General features: G+C 38.4%; 1 protein-coding gene across 1 annotated transcript in view; it reads left to right on the top strand.

Annotated features, from left to right (window-relative positions):
* LOC124596050 (adenosine deaminase-like) overlaps positions 1-23341 on the top strand; it is a 112921-nt gene that overhangs the window by 38721 nt on the left and 50859 nt on the right. Inside the window, exons 2-3 of the mRNA XM_047135023.1 lie at positions 14245-14306; positions 19075-19200. Of these exons, the coding sequence (XP_046990979.1) occupies positions 14245-14306; positions 19075-19200 (188 nt within the window). The remainder of the gene's footprint in view (positions 1-14244; positions 14307-19074; positions 19201-23341) is intronic.

Here is a 23341-nt window from a genome sequence, read left to right as displayed (position 1 = left end):
TGCTGACGAGCAAGTTGTTTCGTTCTCACTATACCCCAATGTCCTTGGTGGATAAGCTTTAAGACAGAGGACTGCAACGAAGTGGGACCACGACCCTGAACTTATCATTATCAGAACGCAACAGCAAAACACCACGTCAAACAAAAAGTCTCTCCTTGTGAGCAAAAAATCGGCAAACCAACAGGTCCTCGATCCATGACTTTGACAAGGGCCATTACGTAGCAACAATACGCAGAACAGTAGCAAGGACAGGGTCGGCAGTTGCGGCAGTAGCTACACGACGAAAATTAATCGGAAATGATTCAACCACGTCATCAGTTTTCGAATCAACGAACATGCAAGCAAGTTTGGAGGAATCGAATGCCCTATCCTCAGCAACAGGCAAACGGGACAATGCATCGGCGTTTCCGTGCTTAGCAGTGGACTGATACAAGATATCGTAGCGGTTCTGCGAGAGGAAAATAGACCAGCGAAAGAATTTCTGCACTGTACGTGGAGCTACAGGCTTCTTCGGATGAAAAAGCGATGTCAAAGGTTTGTGGTCTGTGACTATGGTAAAGTGACGACCATACAAGAAGTCATGAAACTTTGTAATACCAAATACGAGAGCCAATGCTTCTTTCTCGATCTGTAAATAGTTTCTTTGCGCAGACGAGAGCAATTTGGACGCAAAGACAATATGGCGATCGTGTTAGCCATCTTTGTGCACGAGCACAGCACCAATCCCGAAATCTGATGCATCCACCATCAACAAAAGGGGCTTCTGGGGATCGAATGGCATAAGGCAAGTATTGGAAAGCAACGCCGATTTCAACCGGCGAAAGGCGCGTTTGAATTCCGTTGTCCAGATGAATGGAACACCTTTACGGCGTAAGCGATGAAGCGGAGCTGAAAAGGAAGAGGCTTGCGGCACATATCTGTGATAATAATTTATTTTTCCCACCACACTCTGTAGCTGCTTCAAATTCTGCGGCGAAGGCAAGTCTTGTATGGCACGGAGGTGTGTGGGACTGGGATGTATGCCTTGGGCATTGAGTACATGTCCCAGGTATGGCAAGTCACTAGCAAAAAACACACATTTGTCCTTCCGTAAGCGAAGACCATTTTCTCGCAAGACCTGAAATAATCTTCTGAGACTGGCTAAATGTTCTTCTTCCGTCTTTCTGGAGATCACAATATCGTCCAGATAGTTTGCTGCAGTAGGGACCAACGCACAAACAGTTTGTAGATATTGCTGAAACAATGCAGGGGTGGATGCACACCCGAATGGCAGTCATTTGAATTGATACAAACCAAGATGCGTGTTAACCATCAAAACGTGCTGGGATTCTTTGTCCACCGGTATTTGCAAGTACGCATCTGCTAGGTCCAACTTTGAAAAATATTTGCCCGGGCACAGTTTGTCAAAAAGATCTTCAGAGCAGGGTAAAGGAAAAGTTGCAATCACTAGTTGTGGATTCACTGATGCCTTGAAGTCCGCACAAAGTCTCAATTTTCCTGAAGGTTTTGGCAAAATTACTAAGGGTGATGCCCAGAGAGAAGCCTGCACACGTTCAATTACACCTTGTGACTCCAAACCGTGTAATGTTTTTGCAACCTCATCACGCAATACGTGGGGAACATTGCGCGCTCTGAAAAATTTCAGTTGCGCGTTTACTTTCAGTTCCAAATGTGCTTTATAATTCTTAGCGCAACTGAGGCCCGGTGCAAAAATGTCTGCAAATTCTTCACATAGACGAGAAACACTGTCTGAAGGCACAGTCTGGTTCACTGATAGGACCTGATTTACTATAGACAAGTTAAACAACTCAAATAAATCGAAGCCAAACAAGTTCACTGCAGAAGAAGAATGAAGGACGTAAAATGACACAAGTTTAGTTTGTCCTTTGTATGTTGCAAGAAGGCTGGACTGTCCTAACACAGGGATCCCTTGACCTGAATAGCTAGTTAACTTAACATTTGCGGCACACAACAGAGGTGTGCCCAGCTGTTTGTACGTGTCTTGATTGATCAGTGAAACTGCAGCTCCGGTATCGAGCTGGAATGGTATCACTTTGTCGTTAATGTCCAAGTCTACAAAATGTTTATTGTCCTGCTGACGACAAGAGCGACTGTCTCATGCAATGTGAACTGATTCTGGTACAAAATCACTTGCGACTTGACGGGAGTTCCGGCGATGTCGACGCACATTATTTGTGGGATGAACACAGTCACTGTTAGAGAGAGTGGCACTGGGCGGAGTGGAATGAACGACACGAATTTCCATGGGCGAAGTTTCGCGAGCCTGAGTATCCTTGGTTTGATTCCGATTCCGGCGCAAAGCAAAGGGCCTGGAATGGTTTGGAGTTTCCAATCTGAGCTTTTTCTGTCAAACACTACGAACATGTCCTTTTTTATTACAGTAAAAGCAAACAGCTTGGCATGATGGGCAATTCTCACGCGAATGTTTAGTAGCGCACCACGGGCATGATTGAGCACTGCATTTGCTTGCCGGCACAGCACACATGGCTGAGAGCCTGGTGGCAGTGGCACGGCCCAGTGCAAGGGCTATTTACTGCTCCGTGCAGCTCACCCGGCAGGCCGGTTAACCTGACACACAGCTGGCAAAGTTTCAAAGCTGAGCAAAGTCAAGCATGTCCTGCTGATCCAATATGTCCATCACTTGTTGAAGGGAGGGATTAACTAGTTTCAAAATCTGTTCCCTTATATGAACATCAGAAACGTTCTGCGCAATTGCATCACGTACCATAGTATCTGAATATGGGAGTCCACATTGACACTCAAAAGCACAATCCCTAGTAATGCCTTGCAAGGTTGCAACCCACTCCCGATTAGTCTGACTGGCAGTATGTTTTGTACGAAAGAAGGTATACCGTTTTGCAACTACATTGACTGATTCTTTGAAATATGCATCTAATGCAGACAAAATTTCGTCGTAGGACAGAGTTGCTACGTCGCATCAGGGAAATAATTTGACTATCACACGATAGGTTTGCACACAGACAGATGACAAAAGAAAATGCTGCTGCTCGTTACCTTCAGTTCTGTAGGCGACGAGATGGAATCCAAATTGGCGTGACCACTCTGTCCAGCTTTCCAGTGCAGCATCAAAAGGTCTGAAGGTCGGTGCAACTGCTTGATGTGGCTGCGTTAGCGGTGGAGTGGAGGCTGCCGCATCGTGTTGCATTGCATGTTGACCCTGGATGAGCTGTCCAAGGGCATCCAGTAATGCCTGCATCTGCTGATTCTGTAGGCGATAAAATTCGGACAGTACATCTGGAGATTGTGGCGAAGCCATGACACAATTAAATCAGGGCAGTATAGATAAGAACACCGTTTTTACACTCGCCACCAACGTTGTGTTATGAGAGGAGGCCAAATGCACGCATTTTAGCTCATGCAGGCTGGCGTGAGGAGGGAAGAACTATACTGACGTGAGGTCTGGAACATGACAAGGAATGAGAATTCAGAAAGCGGACATAATTAGTTTGATACTTAACTTTAATCGATTAATGATGAACGTCGCTCTTGACGGTAGATGAGTCACAATATTATCTGTTCAGAAGACATAGTAACTGAATATGGCGCCTTGCTAGGTCATAGCAAATGACGTAGCTGAAGGCTATGCTAAACTGTCGTCTCTGCAAATGAGAGCGTATGTATAGACAGTGAACCCTCGCTAGCAAAGTCAGCTGTACAACTGGGCCGAGTGCGAGGGAGTCTCTCTAGACTAGACCTGCCGTGTGGCGGCACTAGCTCTGCAATCACTGATAGTGGCGACACACGGGTCCGACGTATAGTAACGGACCGCGGCCAATTTAAAGTCTACCACATAGCAAGTGTGGTGACTGGCGGTGACACCACATGAGGAGTGATTTGATTTTTGGCGGCAGAGGGAGTTGGAGGCCATGAAATGTATCAACGGATGAAGGCTGTGTACAGTGAGTACAGTCTGAGTCGTTCATATGTTGTGGAATGGCGCAAACAATTCGTTGAGGGACGCAAATCACTGGAAGACTATGCTCATCCTGGACAGGCTCATCATGTCATCACACCAGAAATGGTTGCAGAAGTGAATGCTTTAGTCTTGGACAACTGCAGAACCACAGTGGTCGATATCCATTGGTTGCTGGGTATTAGCGTGGGCACTGCCCACACCACGATGCAACAACATTTGAAGTTTTGAAAAAACTGTGCACAGTGAGTTCCCCACTAACTTACCGCTGAACAGTGCAATACTCATATTTTGCTGTCTTTGAGGCATCTGCAATGTTATCGTGAGGAGGAATATCAGTCATAGGTGGCGAAACATGGTGTCACCATTTTGAACCTGAAAACAAGCGTCAGAGCAAGCAGTGCAAACGTGCAACTTCACCACCTCCAAAGAAATCAAAGGCCGTGCATACCAGTTCTGGTAAGGTCATGATGTCCTTCTTTTTTGACTGCAAGGGCCCACCGCTTATCGAGTTCCTGAAATGGGCAACCACCATCAATGCCCAGTTTTATGAAGCCACTTTACAGAACCTTAGATGAGTCATCAAGTCATAATGCCAAGGCATGTTGTTCAAAGGCGTTATCCTTCTGCATAATAATGCCTGCCCACACACAGCCAATGTGGTGAAGACAACACAGCAGCAGTTTCGGTAGGAAATGCTGGAACATCCACCATACAGCCCCGACCTTTCACCATGTGACTTTCATGTGTTTGGACCTCTAAAACAAGCTATTTGCAATGGATGACGAAGTGTGTGATTGGGTCCAGGCCTGGATCTGACAGCAGCCTACTAGCTTCTTCAAGGATGGAACTGACAGGCCAGTGTCGCAATGGGATAAATGTGCCAAAAGTTTTGGTGACTATTTTTGAGTATGTGTACTGTGTATAACTGCATTTTTGAGTTAATAAAATTGTTACCATTACTTTACACTAGTGACTCGGTTTCATCTGAATGCCCCTTATACTTAGGAAACTGATGATGCAAGCACCATATAAAACACTCATGACAGATTGGTGGCAAAACTCAGTGAGCCGTGATCCAAATAGCTAGAGGAATATTCTACATACTAAAATGCAGTAAAGAACTTGTTTTTCTACCCCACCAGTCCAAAAAATTTGAAGATTGGATTGATAAAAAATAGAGAAAAGTGAATGCTTTTGATGTTCTACATAGTTTTCCCTTACTTCAGAACAAAATGTTTATAGAACCATGAGAAACGAACGGTCAGGAAAGTCCTTCTTGTGGATGTTATTCGATTTACACATCACATTGGCTTGAATGTCTATGATGTTTATGCACTTTGTCATTTGTGGTTTGTTCATATTCATAAAACCAAGTCACCCATAATGACTTTTCCAGAAAAGACTTTTCTTCATTTTGCATTTTAGTCAAGCTGCATCAGGTGCTACACATCATTGTTTATGTTCAGGAGTTAGGATGTACATAACAAACTTTGCACACACTTGCCCTCCTTTAAAACATTCTGTAGATTGTCTTGAACACTTGATTGAGAGATGTTGCTTCATCACAATTTGTGACACAACAACACTGACACACTATGGCCACATGTCCACTGCTTAACACTGCCTGCTCACAACTGGTTGGTCAAATGCATGTATGTTGTTTTCAGTTGTTTGTTCAAGCTGTCACTGTAGCTACTGCACTGATGTTGAATGTATACCAGAAATAAAAATCAGTCTCAGAAACTTTTGGATGTATGATGTATGTTGTTCCACAATTGAGTACTTCATTGGGCTCTGTAATTTATGACTGATGTTCTTAAATGTAGTCTGCTGCCTCACTGGCTTATCTGGTTGTTTGTCTGTTGTAGTTGTGCTTAATGTGGAAACTTCGGAGTATGTTTGCCAATGCTTTTCAATCTGTTGTGAGAATCTGAGACTGCATAATTCTGAGAACTTTGCCCATGGTTGAATCTGAAAACTGCCTCTGAGTATGCATTTCTTTGTCATATGCATAAAGAATAACCTAGTCCCTGATTAGGGATCAGCATACAATTGTTTGTGTTGTTTATTTGCACACACAAAGTGCAATGATGACTCTGTAGTTTTAGATCTGATAGCCAGGTGTAGTGTGATTCAGATTTCAATTTCTGACAGTGGTGGAATTCTGATCTGGAAAATATTGTTTGCATTCTGCCACTATAATATTCAGAAAGCTCTTCGCTGATCCTGGAGGTTGTCAGCTTACCAGGATCATCCAAGATGTGTAGTTTTCTAAGAAGACATGCTGTGTTCTGAGGCAATGAAAACATAAGGAATGGTTTTTGAAGCTCAGGATTGTTTACCCTGAAAATGGTGAAATAATTTTGTAATCAACACATATACATTCCCCAGCAACTAGTGCCAACTGAAATGACAAGAATGGTGGAACTGCAGATGTTGCTGAGAATATAGCTGACAATATTGATAGCTTCTGCTGTTGCTTGGCCATCAGCTGCTGATATCATTATTCTTGAGCTGCAGGCTGTTGATGCCAGAATTTTTCTATACACCTGTATATTTCTGTTGGACTGCCAATAATTTCACAGTTGCCCTGCCCATGAGGTTCTCTCATTGGATTGCATAACTCATTAACACTGTAATGATGTGGTGCATGTCACATTTGTTGTACAGAAGACAGAACAGCTCACATAAAGGACAGGTCCAATTCACAGAACCACATCCAGTATAATCATACATAAACAGAAAACAAGAATCCAGACAACACAATAACCTGCCACAAGTACATGGAGTAGGGAAGAATCATCACTGTTGATGTGGCTCGAGCATAGCATTGTAACATCCTGTGAACAAACACGAGTCTGCCTATGTTTCATTGTGTGGGTACACTAATGCCACCCAATGATCACTGGTGGGTGCCACATCCCCTATTTGGAGTCACAGGGTGCATCATCTGCCTGGAGCACTGCTTTTGGTGTAAGCCAATGGAGCAGAGTATGGCTGGGGGTATTATCTGACAAAACATTGTCATATGTGCTGCTAGTGCTGTCACTGACAGATACATAATCCATTACATTTTTTTGATTTTGTGTGGTCAATAATCACCACTGACTCACTTTTTTCATTATTCACTGCAGTTTCAGCACATTGTTGGAACATTTATCACAAAAAATATTCTGTATCATAGGATTCAGTGTAAAACTGAAGGACAGGTCAGACTGATTACTTCCTTTGTTCAAAAGAAGTTTCTACTGAAACACTAATTTTGTAAATTTTAAGTAGGTGGATCTCAGGTATTTGCAGACATCAAATAGTACAAGTGAGATATTTGGCCTGAGATGAGCATTAGCCCCAGTGGATCAGCAACATGTTTATTCAGTAGACTTAGAGCACATATGTTGGCAAAAAACAGAAAACAGCTTTCTAAATACAATATGAGGTATTATAAAGTGAGTATACAGACATGGACATAGGATGTCCTTCATTTAAAGTACTGTTTGAAAGAAAATTATGCCTAACACCTTGGCCAAAGATCTAAAGCAATAAACTCCAACAATGAAAGCCTTCATTTGGATGGTCAGAAACTTAAAATAGAGACTACTTGCAAATTCCTTCATTTACTGTTTTAGAGGTGTTGATATAGTTAGTTTCAGATTTGTATACTGACAACATCAACTTGCCACAAATTTCTTGCGGCCCTCTTCTTTCTTCTACATATGACTTCCTTTTCTGCCTCCCAGAATCCATCATAGTCCTAGACTCTCTTCCCTCATCTTGCTTCCAACCATGTTTTTCTACCTTCATCCTTTTATCTTTCCTCTGTTTCTTCGCTCTTGACCTTCACCCCTGTTCCCTTGAATCTCCACCCATTCTTTCTCTGTGGTTTAGTTTTCCTGTAGCCACATTCATATCCTCTTAAACTATTTGTACTCTCTGTCCCTCTCACATCTCTCTGGCCTCAAATTTCATAACGTTTCCCACTCTTGCCAGATCTTTCCTTTCCCAATTTATGCACTTATCCTTGCTGATGAACACCCTTTTCTCTGTCTAGTACATTCTCTCTTTTCTCCACTCCTTTTGTCCTTCCTCCTTATGTTTTCATTCTCATCATGTCCTTCCCTTCATCTGTCATCACAAGACTTCTTCATTTGTTCCCACACTTAAAACAGCACAGTATACTTTTCTGAAATATTGCTAAGGAACACCAAAATAAGTGTTTCCCAATTTTGGTACCATATGGCTCCTGTCAACATATTAGAGTTAAAAAATTTAAGTTAAAAAAAAAAAAAAAGAGGTAAATGAGATGACAGGGAATGCGAGAGACAGGGAGTAGAAGGTGCTGCTGGATTTATTGGACAAATTTCAATTCATCATTTATTAATATCAACCAAACCAGAACTTTTCACATCATTGTAAGAGTGATTTCACCCTGGCTGATTTCAACTGTTTGATCTTGAAACACATTTGAACTCATCTGACTGTAACACAACAAATCTTTGTGCTTGCAATTCGTAGCAAAATATATGGCTGTAATGTGTGATGCACATTATAAAAATTTATAATAACTGCAATTTCGCAACCAGTGGTGCCTTTTCCTCGTGAACTGTGAAAGACATTTATGAGCAGTCAGCAAATTCTTTAAAATTAATGCTCATGTAAACTGTACACCAAAAGAACGTACGTGGCATGCACCTCAATAAAGTTAACATACACAGAAATCTTTACATTACACTGGGTCAGCTGGAACACTAAACTATGCAGAATAAAATGGTGACATCCTGAGATCAACAACATAAAACAAACCATCTGATAGACAACCTCAGCACTACTAGTGCATTACATGTTTACAGGTAGTGGAGTAGTGAGGAGCATCTCAATGGAACATGAAAGTCTTCCTCACCACTTGAAACACATGGTTACAGACATAGATAACTAAATGATAACCCAAACTTAACACTAATTTTAAAAGGGAAAATGAGAATGAAGCTTGAGATTGCATAACAGGCCCCCTCACTTATACGAGGGATCAAAGAAATGTCATACACAGTTTAACAGGGACAGTAGCTCATGCACAGCAAGCAACACTTACGCAACTCGATGAACAACATGAACATGTTGTAACAGACAGGAAAAAAAGACTGCTATATGAACCATAATGACCAACAGAACAATGTTGGTCACACACATATGATCAACCAGTTGCAGCCTCAACTGAGCACCATGATAATATTCCCAGGTGCAACACTCCATACACAGCAATGAAATAATAGAAAGGCAAGATGATAGCTTACAGTCAGAGCCAGTGACTCCACAGCATCTGTCCAAGTTTCATGTTCAGTACACAGACCTGAGGTAATGATTGGCCAACAGCCTGCACTCAATGCTTGTTATTCCCCAATGGCCATGTGGACACCGTCCTATGTGCTGCACAACACCAAGGATTGGCTGACATACTAACAGCCTGCACTCAATGAACCTAACTCAGGGCTGCCCTTTTAGCTCAGTGGCCATGGCCACATGTTGACTACACATGCTGGGTGCTACACAAGGCACTCCAGTGCACCATGTGTCCTCTTCCTCGATCATAAGCAGTCTAATGTCTGAGAGCCCACACCAGGCTAGTTGTGGACTCATGGCAAGCCTCTCTGATATTGTTTGCCAGAGACCTGATGGCACAGGTCAGTAAAGCTCTGTGTTCTGACTCTAGGTGGGCTAATTGGGCCTGACTGATTACCAGTCTGCCATGCAGTATGGAGGGGAATGTGATCAGCACACTACTCTCCTAGTTGTTGTTGGGTTTTTAGATCTTGGAACTGCCACTTAATTGGCTTCATGAGGCTGAGTGTGCCCCAAAACAGTCCTCCCACTGAGGAAAAAAATCGCTGGAAGAACTGGGAATCGAATCTGGGTCTTCCGCATGGCAGGCAGCCACACTGACCACTCAGTTACGGAGGCAGATAAAAATTTAAGTAATTATTTAAATTAAAAATGAAAGCAATTAATTAACCTCTATAAACTAGAATTTAATTTTAACATTTGTTCATTTATTTTACTTTTTTTAATTATATTCCGAATTTTGTAAGTGAACAGTCCAGAAATGAGATTATATACTGATATCAGTAGTAAGAAATAAGTATTATAAAATCAGTACAGAACAAAAAGACTACATATAACCATAAACTTGCCAACACAGAAGTAAACAGACTGGTCAAACTGTACGACACAATAGCAGCTTTAGTTACTCATTTATGCTGAGGCAGAAAGATTCTTTTTCTATGGGGGCATGTAGTTACCAGTGGCATTTGCTATACATCCAAAGAACACTCATTATTTGTTATAAACTATGGATTGAGAATGCAGGCTTTTTCAGTGAATGAATATATAAAGAATGACTATTGTGAGTAATGAACTGAGGAACTCAGATAATGACTTCAGACTACAGGAAATGCTTAGCTACTCCTGCATTTATGCCTTGCTGCACATATTTTGCCAGAGTAGATTTGAAAACCAATCACTTCAACTGATTTCTATGGAAGGATAATAAATTGTAGACCTCTAGAGTCCAAAATCAGGTTAGCACAATTGGAAGACATCACATAAGGGCAACTAAAGTATACTAGGTGTAATACCACATTTGTACTATTCATTGCTGTTTCCCTTACACTGCTCAGTTGCTTGTTTATGTATTGCTTCATAGTAAGAATGTATGTAATCTTGTATTTTTGTTAACCCATTGTCCCCACACTCTCTACACGACAGTTTTCCCTTCCTGTAACCGCTCTTAATACACACCTAGATGTTATGCCATGCCTCCCTTCTGCATTCCTAGCCAGTAAAGCTGCTGACTCCCTCCATGCTACACTGCTCAGTTGCTTGTTTATGTATTGCTTCATAGTAAGAATGTATGTAATCTTGTATTTTTGTTAACCCATTGTCCCCACACTCTCTACACGACAGTTTTCCCTTCCTGTAACCGCTCTTAATACACACCTAGATGTTATGCCATGCCTCCCTTCTGCATTCCTAGCCAGTCAAGCTGCTGACTCCCTCCATGCTACTAGCTATCCAGATCCAACCACTCTTCCTGCCTCCTTTCTGTCTCTCCCTCTATGCAACCCAACCCCATTCCTCACCAGTCCACTCGCCTTGCTGAAATTCCAGCATTGTGTATCCAGTTGGTACATCTGCATCTCTATCTATACTCTGCAAACCACTGTGCAGAGAGTAAATCCCACTGTACAACGTATTAGGATTCATTCCTGTTCCATTCATGTATGGAGTGCAGGAAGAATGATTGTTTGAATACCTCTCTACATGCAGTAATTATTCTAATCTTATCCTGATGATCCCTATGTGAATGATATGCAGGGGATTTTAGTATGTTCCTAGAGTCACCATTTAAAGCCGGTTCTTGAAACTTTGTTAATAGACTTTCTCAGGATAGTTGATGTCTAGCTTCAAGAGTCTTTCAGTTCAGTTCATTCAGTATTTCTGTGACACTCTCCCATGAATTAAACAGACCTGTGACCATTTGTGCTGCCCTTCTCTGTATACATTCAATATCCCCTATTAGTACTATGTGGTATGTGGTATGGGTCCCACACACTTGAGCAAATATTCTAGGATGAGTCACACTGTAAGAGCATAGGTGTGTGTGTGTGTGTGTGTGTGTGTGTGTGTGTGTGTGTGTGTGTGTGTGTGTGTGTGTACTCTAGCTTGGCAAAGGATTTATTTTGAAAGTTCGCAAGTTTTCTTTTTCTTCTGTGTATGCCTGTCAACAACTCAGCACTTCTACTTTTCAGTGATTCGTCACCTTTACTCTTAAATTATTTACATTCTACCAAAACATTCCTTACTATATTTACAATAAGCATATATGTAACTTTAACTTTAAAGATTTCAGTGAACACTATCAGCCACCTGTATTTTGGAAAAATGGAAAATCAGTACACTATGAAAATTAATGTTAACTGTAATCCTTCTTCTTGACTGTGTAAGTCCTTTTGCCACACAGACAACAGAATTGGCCTACAAACATAGAAAGCTTAAATTTTATATGTGTCTCTGTGCTGCAATCACTACAAGACAGAACTGCGGTGTGGCATAAATGAGTCTCTGGAGGACAAACAGACTATGATGTACATAAGGAAATAAAATATTACATCAGTAGGTTAGTTTCATGTCCCATTCATCATTTGCTACTAATTTGTACCCACATCCTTTTACACATTACAATAATAAAAATTCTTTTATGCATTAGAAGGAGTTGTCAAGGGAAACTTTCTCAGTTTATTTTCAAATTTTACTTTTCTGACTGTAAGACATTTTGTATCACTGGGTAAGTGATCAAAATTTTTTGATGCAGCATTGTGTTCCGCTTTTTGTGCTAACAGCAATATCAATGTGGTGTAATGAATCTCATTTTTTTCTTCCGGTAATGTAATTATGTTCATCATTATTCCTTCTGAACTGTAGTGGATTATTTACAACAATCTTCATGAGGGAATAAATATATCATGAAGTAGTCATCAAAATTCCCAATTCCTTAAATAGAAGTTTTACGTCCATTTATCACTCCTGCTACATGAAATTTAAACTTACGTGTTCATATCAGTATTTCGTCGACTTTCTAACATGTATGGTATATGGGACAGTAGATAAATTCACAACACTACATGCAAATGCTTTTACACAGTGCTGTAACTTGGACACACAACACAACCAAGAATGTTAGTACAACTTAATTAGACTGTGGCATGTATGTCAGTCACCATAACATACAGTGAACACAATAAGATAAGGCAAATGTATGCAAGCAGTAATAACATGATAACTGAGTGTGAGCATAGTGTGGCAGGGTTTAGGTAAACACTTGCCCATGGAGGGCTCTATTGGAAGTTCTCATTATTGCTCTTTCGAGGTGCACTCTCGCAGATGACAACATGTGCTAATGCACATGGCTTTCAAGTGTGTGTGTGTGTGTGCGTTACTTCACACAACATGATACAGCTTTATATTATTGAGTGGGTTACAACATTCCATAATACTTGAAAATAACCATGTGCAAAACTGCAATTGCAATGTATAATGTTTTGACAGACTGAACTGGAATGATTTAATTTAAAAATCCTTAAACAGATGTCTACAAGACAATTGTGGATGAACACCACATATTATTCTTACAAAATATTTTTGACCAATGAAGACTTGTTTCTTACAGATTATTTATCCCAGGACATTAGTCCATAGGACATTACTGAATGAAAATAAGCAGAATATGCCAGCTTACTGATTTTTCTCTCCCCAACATTTGTTATGACTACAAGTGCAAATGTGGCTGAAATAAATTGTTATAGGAGTTCCAAAATGCCTTTTTTCCAGCTTAAATTCTCATCAGTATTGACACATACAAATTTTGAAGTTTCCACACTATTTATTATGTACTCACCATGTGATAACACTCTGTTGAATAATGATTTGACCTAGCCGTTTACTCTATCCATTTAATTAAAGTGTCATCCTCTCATCCTATTCTTTTGATTCATGTATCTTTCTAATTCATACATGTACTTTCTTGGTACATTTATTTATTTGTGAGAAAGGCATACTGACCTGCAGGAACTCATCATTCTTCACACTTCAAATGAAATTCATAACTCTCAATGTAGTTATTACAATAATCAGTTAGGTTTTAGTAAATTAATCTTGATATACTCTCTCATCTCCACTCTCTCTCTCTTCCTCACATGATTTCTTGCTACTCACAATGCCCTCTCTGCACTAACCCACATTAAACACCTGTTTTAATCAGATTAATAAGATGTACTTGATACAATTATTTCATCAGATCACATTATCACATTCAGTGCTTCAACTTGCACCAATTTTAAACTATAATAATGACCGAGGCATAAAACTTGAAGAGGTGTTCAATAGAAGCTTACTCTTTACTTTAGTGTTCAAAACATTCTTTTATGGAGTATTACCATCAGAAAGCTGGATATCAATTTGACAGCCATTAAGCCTTCAGTATTTTAATGAGTGAGACTGGAAACAATAAAAAATTTTAAAAAGCATGAAACTGGAAATCCATTCTTTTCAGTTTAAAAAATGGCTCCCAGAATGAACAGAAATGTGGAAAGTTGAAAACCTGAGTATTTTAAGTTTTACAGATGAGATTTCTATGAATAATTAAAGCAAAGTATTAATATCATATCTGGTGCAATTAAATTCAAAAATTATAATTCTAATAATAGATTTTCAATTACATGAAGCTACTCTTTCCACAGGTTGAGCTTCATGTCCACTTGGATGGAAGTGTAAGGCATGAGACACTATGGGAGCTTGCAAAGTAAGTTTGTAATCAACTTGTGCACTTATTTAACTTCTAATGTTTCTGTTAGTGTGAACTTACGAATAGATGTACCCTATGAATTGCCTATGAATCAGTTGTAAATGATAGAACAACAGCATCTAATTTTTGCAGTACATTTCTGAATGACTTGTGCTACTTAAGAAAAAAATTTTCAATGTCAGGAGCATGCATAATTAATGTATTATCTCTTACATATAAAATGGCTTTTCTTCACCAACATTAGTCTTCACTGAAGTTAATCGAGGAAAATATTTCAAGAGAAATTAGCATCTGAAATGTTAATGTGGCAGAGTCAAACAATGTATGATATCAATTTCAATAATGTTTGAAGATCTGAAATGTTCTCCATATCCGTAAGTTCAACATTTAATAAAATCATATAAACTAATTTTGCTCCAGTGTAGCTTTTTCCCCAGGGGACCTTGTGCAACTTTGGTACCTTGCTTTGAGTCATTTAGTCTTTAAGCACTGTAGAGGTATGGTGATCACAGAAGCACATATTGCATTTTCTAACAAAATTCCATAATTTACTTATCTTCAAGCATTTATTTCTCATCAGTTTCTGTGTTGATACAGAGCTTAATTTAAAATATTGTGATAGCTTTGATCATCTGCCATAACTGCATCATGGATGTTTCAATGGATGCAAGGGAATGGGTGCTTTATGGAAATGTGTGGAGATCAGGTTGCATAACAATAACACTCAGCTGGTTGATGTTATTGTAAAAACAAATTGCATAAAATATGCTTTTGTATACAACTCACCTCATGCACATGCTTAATTAGTAAATAATATTTATTTCACAATTCTTCATTTTTAATATTTTTTGCTGCACCTTGATTTCTTCATAGAAATCAAATTAAAAATAAAGCGAAAGAACATCTCTGATGCCTTCCCTAAAGTTTTGGTACTTCATTAATTCCTAAAAAGCATCAAGTGCTGTGCCTAGGGGGAAAGTAGTGCCACTTGCCAATTCAAATGAATTTTTTTAGTCAGAGGCAGACAGAAGGGGAAATACACAAGATAAATGTTCATGATACCTCCTGTAACTTGAAAAGGAACAACATAGAAGTGGTTTCACCGCACAATGTGACAAGTAACTTTCAAATCCCAAATTCTTTGCAAATTTCTCAGTGCTTCCTCAAAATGTGCAGTCACTGACAAATAAAGTGAGTGAACTTCAAGTTCTTCTAGAGACTAAACTTAAATTTGTTACTGTACCTTGCATAACAGAACATTGTGTTGAAGAAGAAAAACTAAAAATGTTGAGTTGGCAAAATTTTGTGTTAGGTAGCTATTTCTGTAGACCTATACTGACCCATGGAGAAAGCTGTATGAACATAAAAAATGGTATAAAATCTGCACCTATTCATTTAACAAAAGATCTACGTAAAGAAAGAGTTTTAGGGACATCCAGAATTGAATTAGTAGCTGAAAATGTAGCTGTTATTTGCTTGTATAGGGCTCCAACAGGCAATATACCTAGCCTGCCTTCACATCTTAACAAAAAAGTGAAAAATCTCTTTATGTGTGGGTTTTAATATTGACTTCCTGAAAGAAAGAAAACAAAAACTGATATTTTGAACCTTCTTTTAACTTTTAATTTAAAGCCTAAAATAGAAGCAGCAACATTGATAAGAGCAACATTGGTGTCAAATATCTGCAAATAAGCCATGTCAATAAAATACAAAAGCTTTCAATACAGGCTCTGAGGATCACGCGCACACAAATAACTTCTGTAGAACTAAAAAATCATTGTCAGTTTTCGAAACAGTTTGTATCAGCTGTTGCCAGGAACTAAAATGAACAAAAGATACATTCCTTCCTGTATTTACTAACCAGACAGAAGTAATAGCAGAAGATGTTACTGAAACCATCAAACTTTTCATTTGTGCCTGCAATGTTGTCAACTTCTTCCCATTTTTCATGGGAAGAAGTTTACAACATTGCAGGCACAAATAAAAAGTTTGATATTTTCAGCAACATATTCTGCTATTACTTTGAACTATGCCCACTCCCCCCCCCCTCCCCCCACCTCCCCCCCCCCCCCCTCCCAAAAAAAAAAAAAAAAAAAAAAAGAGAGAGAGAGAGAGAGAGAGAGAGAGAGAGAGAGAAAATAATGCAGAAAAATAAGAGAAGTAATTGGCTCACACTAGCCATACTGATAACACTTTAAAAAAAAAGATTTTTATACAAAGCATCAAAACAAACAGAAAAAGCACCAGATTTTGATGCTTGTTGTAGGAGATATAAGCATCTCTTAAAGTCATTAAAATGTCTAAGAAACTGACAAACGAGAATTCTATAAAAAGTGCCCCAAACAAAATGAAGGCTATATGAGACATAGTAAGAAAAGAAATGGGAAAACATTGTGAAGAACACCACAATTTTGACTTGCTGGAAAACTCAACCAAAATATCAGACCCAAAAAAGTTGTAAATAAATTTAACTCTTACTTTACAGAATTAGCAGAAAATATTATCAAAATTCATCCACCAAAAGCTTGGAGACAACAAGTTCCAGTTTAACTAAGTGTCTTTTTTATATCCAGTGGATGAGAAAGAAGTATCAAATGTCATAAGGGAACTGAAATAAAAATTTTCGTCTGGAATTAATAGCATCCTTGATGGCTATAATAGCAAAACCTTTTGCAGATGTTTGTAATTCTTCGCTGGCTACTGGAATTTTTTCTGAAAAGTTGAAAATAGCAAATGTCCTGTTTAAAAAGTGCCTCTGTTTAAAAAGTGTCAAATAATAGCGGTAAGAAATTACAGACCAATCTCTCTACTATCCAGCTTTTCTAAAATATTAGAAAAAATATTTCATGATAGGTTGGTTCATTTTATAGAAAAAAATAATCTCTGCTCAAAATCGCAGCACAGTTTCTGTAAATGTAACTGATGGCAGTTCTGTGAATTGCCATCTCTGATTTTGTAAATGAGGCCCTGACCTTAGTAGACCATAAACAATGCTTATCTGCTGGCCGTGCACCAAGGCATGTTTAGCCACAGAGTGATCCTCATTACCAACAAACACTGTCTGCCTGTGTCCGTTCATGTGAATGGACAGTTTGTTGCTGGTCATTCCCACATAGAAAGCTTCACAGTGTAGGCAGGTCAGTTGGCAAATCACGTGGGTGCTTTCACACGTGGCTCTGCCTTTGATCGTGTACACTTTCCGGGTTACAGGACTGGAGTAGGTGGTGGTGGGAGGGTGCATGGGACAGGTTTTACACTGGGGGCAGTTACAAGGGTAGGAGCCAGAGGGTAGGGAAGGTGGTTTGGGGATTTCATAGGGATGAACCAAGAGGTTATGAAGGATCACCCTGTGGCTAAACATGCCTTGGTGCATGGCCAGCACATCTTGGCACAGTGTTACACCGTCCGGGTTATCTGGATACTTCCCACTAACACCAAACTATCAGAACTCTGGAGACGGGAACTTGCCCTTCAATATATCCTCTCTTCCCGTACCCACCAGGCCTCAACCTCCGCTAATTTCAAGTTGCCGCCGCTCATACCTCACCTGTCATTCAACAACATCTTTGCCTCTGTACTTCCGCCTCGACCGAAACCTCTGCCCAAACTCTTTGCCTTTACAATATGTCTGCTTGTGTCTGTATGTGTGCGGATGTATATGTGTGTGTATGTGTGTGAGTGTATACCTGTCTCTTTTTCCCCCTAAGGTAAGTCTTTCCACTCCTGGGATTGGAATGACTCCTTACCCTCTCCCTTAAAACCCACATCCTTTTGTCTTTCCCTCTCCTTCCCTCTTTCCTGATGAAGCAACCATGGGTTGCAAAAGCTTGAATTTTGTGTGTGTGTTTGTGTTCGTTAGTGTCTCTATCAACATACTAACTCTTTCATTTGGTAAGTTACATCATCTTTGTTTTTAGATATATTTTTCCCACGTGGAGTGTTTCCCTCTATTATATTCACTTCATTTCCTGTTTTATAACATCCCAGACTGCTTTGCTTTTATTCTCTGCATTATATATTATTTTTTCATTATGTGACTTTTTGCTGCAATCAGCACCTTCCTGTATATCTTTTTGTTTCTGTGGTAAAAATTTAATAACTCTAACTCACTTGGATCTTTTTCACTGAAATGACCTACTTTAGTATCTGACCGCTTTTTCTAATACATTCTATTATCCATACAATTGCCTCACTCTTCTTTTAACAGTGTTCTATTACAACATTTTTCCTCTTCTCATTTATTCATTCTTGGAATGAAAAACCTGTAGCTCCCAGAGTAAAGCTTTATTAGACTTTTTGCTTTTCTTACTAATCACAATGTTTATTTACTAGTATCTTGGCATTTATTGTTGTTACCATTGAAAACTCATTCCGTACCCCTGTAGTACATACATTCACTGTTTCTTGTGTTACCTAAAATATATGTTATTTCCACCTCATTCTCTCCATTGACATGCTATTCTGGCATACGGGTGATGAATGAGAGCTCTTAATAGAATGAACAGTGAGTATGAAACTAAATAAACATTTATTTTCAAGCTTATTCTGTAAATAAGCAGATATCCTTAGACCAATGCAGAAATAAAGCACAAGGTGACCCATGCTCATTCAAATTTTCTGACTTTTTAAAATGTCCTTTGCCCACTGTCAATGAAGGAACGACACAAAAAAATTGTTTTATTGTATGTTTGTCACTGAATTTGTTAGTTTTTATCCTAAATCTTTGCAATAGATGTTTCTCCTTTTTTGTGATTTGGTGTTACAGGAAGAAAAATATGAAACTACCAGGAAATGGAACCTTTGAAGAGCTACAGGATGCTCTAGTGATAAAAAATCCAGTTGATCTCACACATTTTCTGCAGCCTTTTCTTATATTTACTCAATACATTGCGTAAGTAATTGTAGACAAATATTCTATCCAGGAATGGATTTTCTATTGTTGTATACTCCATTCTTAAAAAAAAAAAAAGTTTTAAAGAAACGTCTAACACATGTATCTATTAGAATGTATATGTCACTCTTCAGTAAAGTGCACACATCTGTGATATTTCCTAGTGGATTTAAAACTGTGTGCTTGACTGAGATTCAGACCTAGAACTGCACACTGAAAGGCAACATTCTGGGTTCTCCAGTCCAGCCATAAGCATCAACAGGAAAGGGGGAGGGCACTTGCTCCCTCCTGGAATATGAATACAATCTTTTTATTCATTAAATAATTCTCTCAAATTTCTGTCAATCATTGCAACTCCACTGAACTACACATTTAACTTTACCACCCAAGATGAAAAGTATTGTAACTTTAGCATTCACTACATAACTTGGACTTTCTTTGTTCAGATTCTGTTCATGTAAAATTATGCCAGTTCTTAGTGTTACTGTGGTTTCAATGCTGAGCTACAATTAAGATGGATGTGAACAGTTTCAGAAAAATGCCAGAATAATGTCTTTGATCTTTTTTTATCAGTTCCTCATTCAGCCCTTTTCATCATTCAGCCCTAACTGAACTGCAGAGAGGAGCTGGTCTTTCATCCTAGTGCGAGAGATGGTGTCATGGCATAATATGATGCCCTGAATCCTTGGGGCCCATGAGCCGCTTCTGTGCCGCAACTGTAGTTTAAGATTCATCTGTGGAAAAGAGAACCCCATAATCCCTTGTTGATTCTGCATTCAGTTTCACATGAGACAGCTATTGTAGTGCACTTGGAAAACACACCCATGCTATATTGTAGGTGTTAACACCCATACATAATCTCAAACTCAGCAGTTGAAATATTAATCTAGTCATATACTAGCTCTGGGCTATATTTTTCCTAATCAATCCCAAAAAGAAAAGCTTTCAAAAAATATGTTTTCCTACTTCAAGTATGCTGATTGTGATGTAGCAAGCTGGAATCTCTTTACTTCATCTCTTGTTTTGCCATCTGCCTTCTTAAATTCATTTTATTTTCATTTTTGCATTAAAATACATGAGTATAATTTGCATTTCCATAAAAGGGAAAGGTTGGCCCTCAGTCTTAAAGAATATACCACCAGGTTTTATTTTGTGCTTAGTTTTGTGTATGTCATTAGTTTCCTAATTTATTTGACTATTCCTAGTTAATATCTTTTGTTATAGGGTGAAATCAATAATTGTTTTGTTACTTAAATTCTATTGTTGGCATATAAACAAATATAAATTTTGTACTAATTATAAAAATTTGGAAGAAGAACTACGAGGATTCTTTAAATATTTATTTGGCTCTATTCGAAAACGTGATAGCAAATCCAGCCCTTAATTAATTCCAAAATAATTACTAGGTTTGCCAAAAGTGTTGTTTGCACAACTATATCTGTTAACTTCATTATTTAAACAAATAATTCAGCCTGACCTTTGTGGGAGAAGAAAATGTTAAAAAGAAGGAAGTTTTCGAAGTATTCAGTTAACTGAATGAGTTATGTTTTAATTGTAATTTATGTAACTTAAGCAATGTGTAGTTCCAGTGTCTATTACCATGAGGATATATGAAGGCCCAATTTTTGGTCCCGAGACAGTCAGTCCACAGCCGATTTTCAGATGAGAAACCTGTATTGATTAGATCAACAACAATGTATCAACTTAACCATGAAATAAGTGTAACACAAATAGGCTGAGTGTTAGAACAATGACAGTGTCTGTTCAATAGTGTCACATGTACCATATTATTCTGCAAGAACTGTGTGGTTAGGTTTTAATTGCTCATACTGTTCAACAGTAAATTATTGTAGCAGTATGCTGACATTTGCCTGCAACTATTCATGAGTTTTATCAAAAGTTAACCAGTAGTAAGCTGACCATATAACTGTGTAATATTGTGGAGTTGTGAACAGTGAAAGTAAAGAGCTCTGAAAAGCAAATGTGCAACTGTCAGCTACATCATTTACAGTAGTCAGTGTTGAACTACCCCCCATTTTTCAGCCAATATAACAATGCAGTATGTCGACACTCAGGACTATCAACAAAGAAATAAAGCAGCAAATGTCACATATTCCACATGAAAAATACAAATCATGAAATAAATGTATTAAATTTTTAAATATGAACAGACGTGAAGATTCCAGAAACAAACAAAGTGTTACAGATGACGTCAAAGTTGAATAAGCCTTTTCAGAAGTTTATTCCATGTTTCTCCACTTAAAGACCTATTAATGTGGCATTGTTACTGCTATCTCATAGGATTTTATCAATCATTCTGACTTTTAATTTTCAGTTTCAGGTTAATAGTGTGACTCTAATCTATGAAGTTATAGATGTAAGTGGACTGTGCATAGAAGCAAAATTTGAAGCTGTAGCCATAATGTTGCCAAACCAGGAAATTATAATAGTTTCAGTATACCGCCCCATCCCCCCCCCCCCCCGTCCCCCCCCCCCCCCCCTACCAAAAAAACACAATGAAGACCTGTTTGTGGAGCTTCTGGAGAAACTGATATTTTTGCTACTCAAACACAAAAATTACAAACACTAATATATGTTGATATCAATATAGACATTAGGTTTAAGAATAGAAAGATTGATGGCTTGCTAAATACATTAAGATCCCTCAACTTCAGTTGCATAAATGACAAATCCACAAGACAGGAAGCATGTCTAGATAATATAATTTCTAAGTTTCGTCTAAGCAAAACAGAATTCAACACAATCAAGCTAGGCATTTCAGATCATGAGAGACTATGGCTAAGATAAACTCTTAACAGCAAAGCAACTGAAACTTCCACAGACTGAAGTAAAATTATAAGACCAATTAACGAATCGAAGCTAAACAAGTTGACAAGTAAACTGGATTTAATAAAATGGGATAAAATAACAACCACTGCAGGTGCAAATGAATCTCTAACAAATTTCTAGAACTATTAACCGAAAATTTTGAAGCATGTTGTCATAAATGCTGCAAGAAAATATCAAAGCAAATTGTTACATCAAACTACAAAAACTAAAAAGCTGGTACACCCTACAACGAAGTAGAATTAGAATCATAATGCTACTCTATCATGATAGGTCCAACCACAATAATACCGACAAGGAAATATATGTGAAAGTGAAAAAGATTTAAAGGTCTGAAATCAAGACAGCTAAGTGCAAAGCAAATGATACATATATACTGAACTCAGTGAATAAATGCAAAGCTGCATGAGAAATTATTAAAACAGAAACTAACTGTGATGGTAAAGTATACCAGACACCAATTCCACCTGATATTCTAAATGAGCATTTTGTCATTGTCAGTCAGATAACAGCATAATGGAGAATGTGAGTAAGGCAGAGTCACTTACTGAACCGTAAGCAGACAGACAGCTTTCACTGGACTTGTGTAACTGAGAATATGGTCAATGAATCAATAGCTAAGCTCAGTAATTCTAGAGCAGAGGATTACTAAGGTCTCTCAAATTATGTTATTAAATATATCAGAAATCAAATTGTAATGCCACTGACTAAAATAATCAACAAAATTTTAAATGAAGAGTGTTTAAAAATATCTGTACTTAAACCAATACATAAGAAAGGAGATATAGCAACACCAGGTAACTATCAACCCATATCACTTATATCCATAATATGAAAAAATAATAGAATACTGCACGCATATAGTCAAAGCAGTTGAGAGAATGGTAGCAAAAATATACAATTGTTTTGAGAATAAAGATATTATCTGTGCAACACTGTTGGACCTCAGGAAAGCTTTTGATATGGTCTCCCACAATATTCTCATAAAAAAACTCTACCATGGTGAAGTGAGAGAGAATGCTTTATGTCTAATACAGTCATACTTGGACAATAGAAAACAGTTAGTTAAGGTAAATAATCAGATGTCAGAATGTCTCCCAGTTGTAAAGGGCGTATCTCAAGCATCTGTTATTGGACCTTTCCTCCTCATTATTTATATAAATGATCTATCTGTAGTTGTATCATGTGGTACAGTGCTATATGCCGATGACACAACACTCATCACATGTGATGTGTTATCAATCTTGAAAATGTGCAAAACAGCATGGCAGTGGCAATGGAGAGATGCACTACT

This window comes from Schistocerca americana, chromosome 2, assembly GCF_021461395.2.
Source record: "Schistocerca americana isolate TAMUIC-IGC-003095 chromosome 2, iqSchAmer2.1, whole genome shotgun sequence".
Taxonomy (NCBI): domain Eukaryota; kingdom Metazoa; phylum Arthropoda; class Insecta; order Orthoptera; family Acrididae; genus Schistocerca; species Schistocerca americana.
Note: the sequence above shows the minus strand (reverse complement) of the source record. Positions and strands in the feature narration are given on the sequence as shown.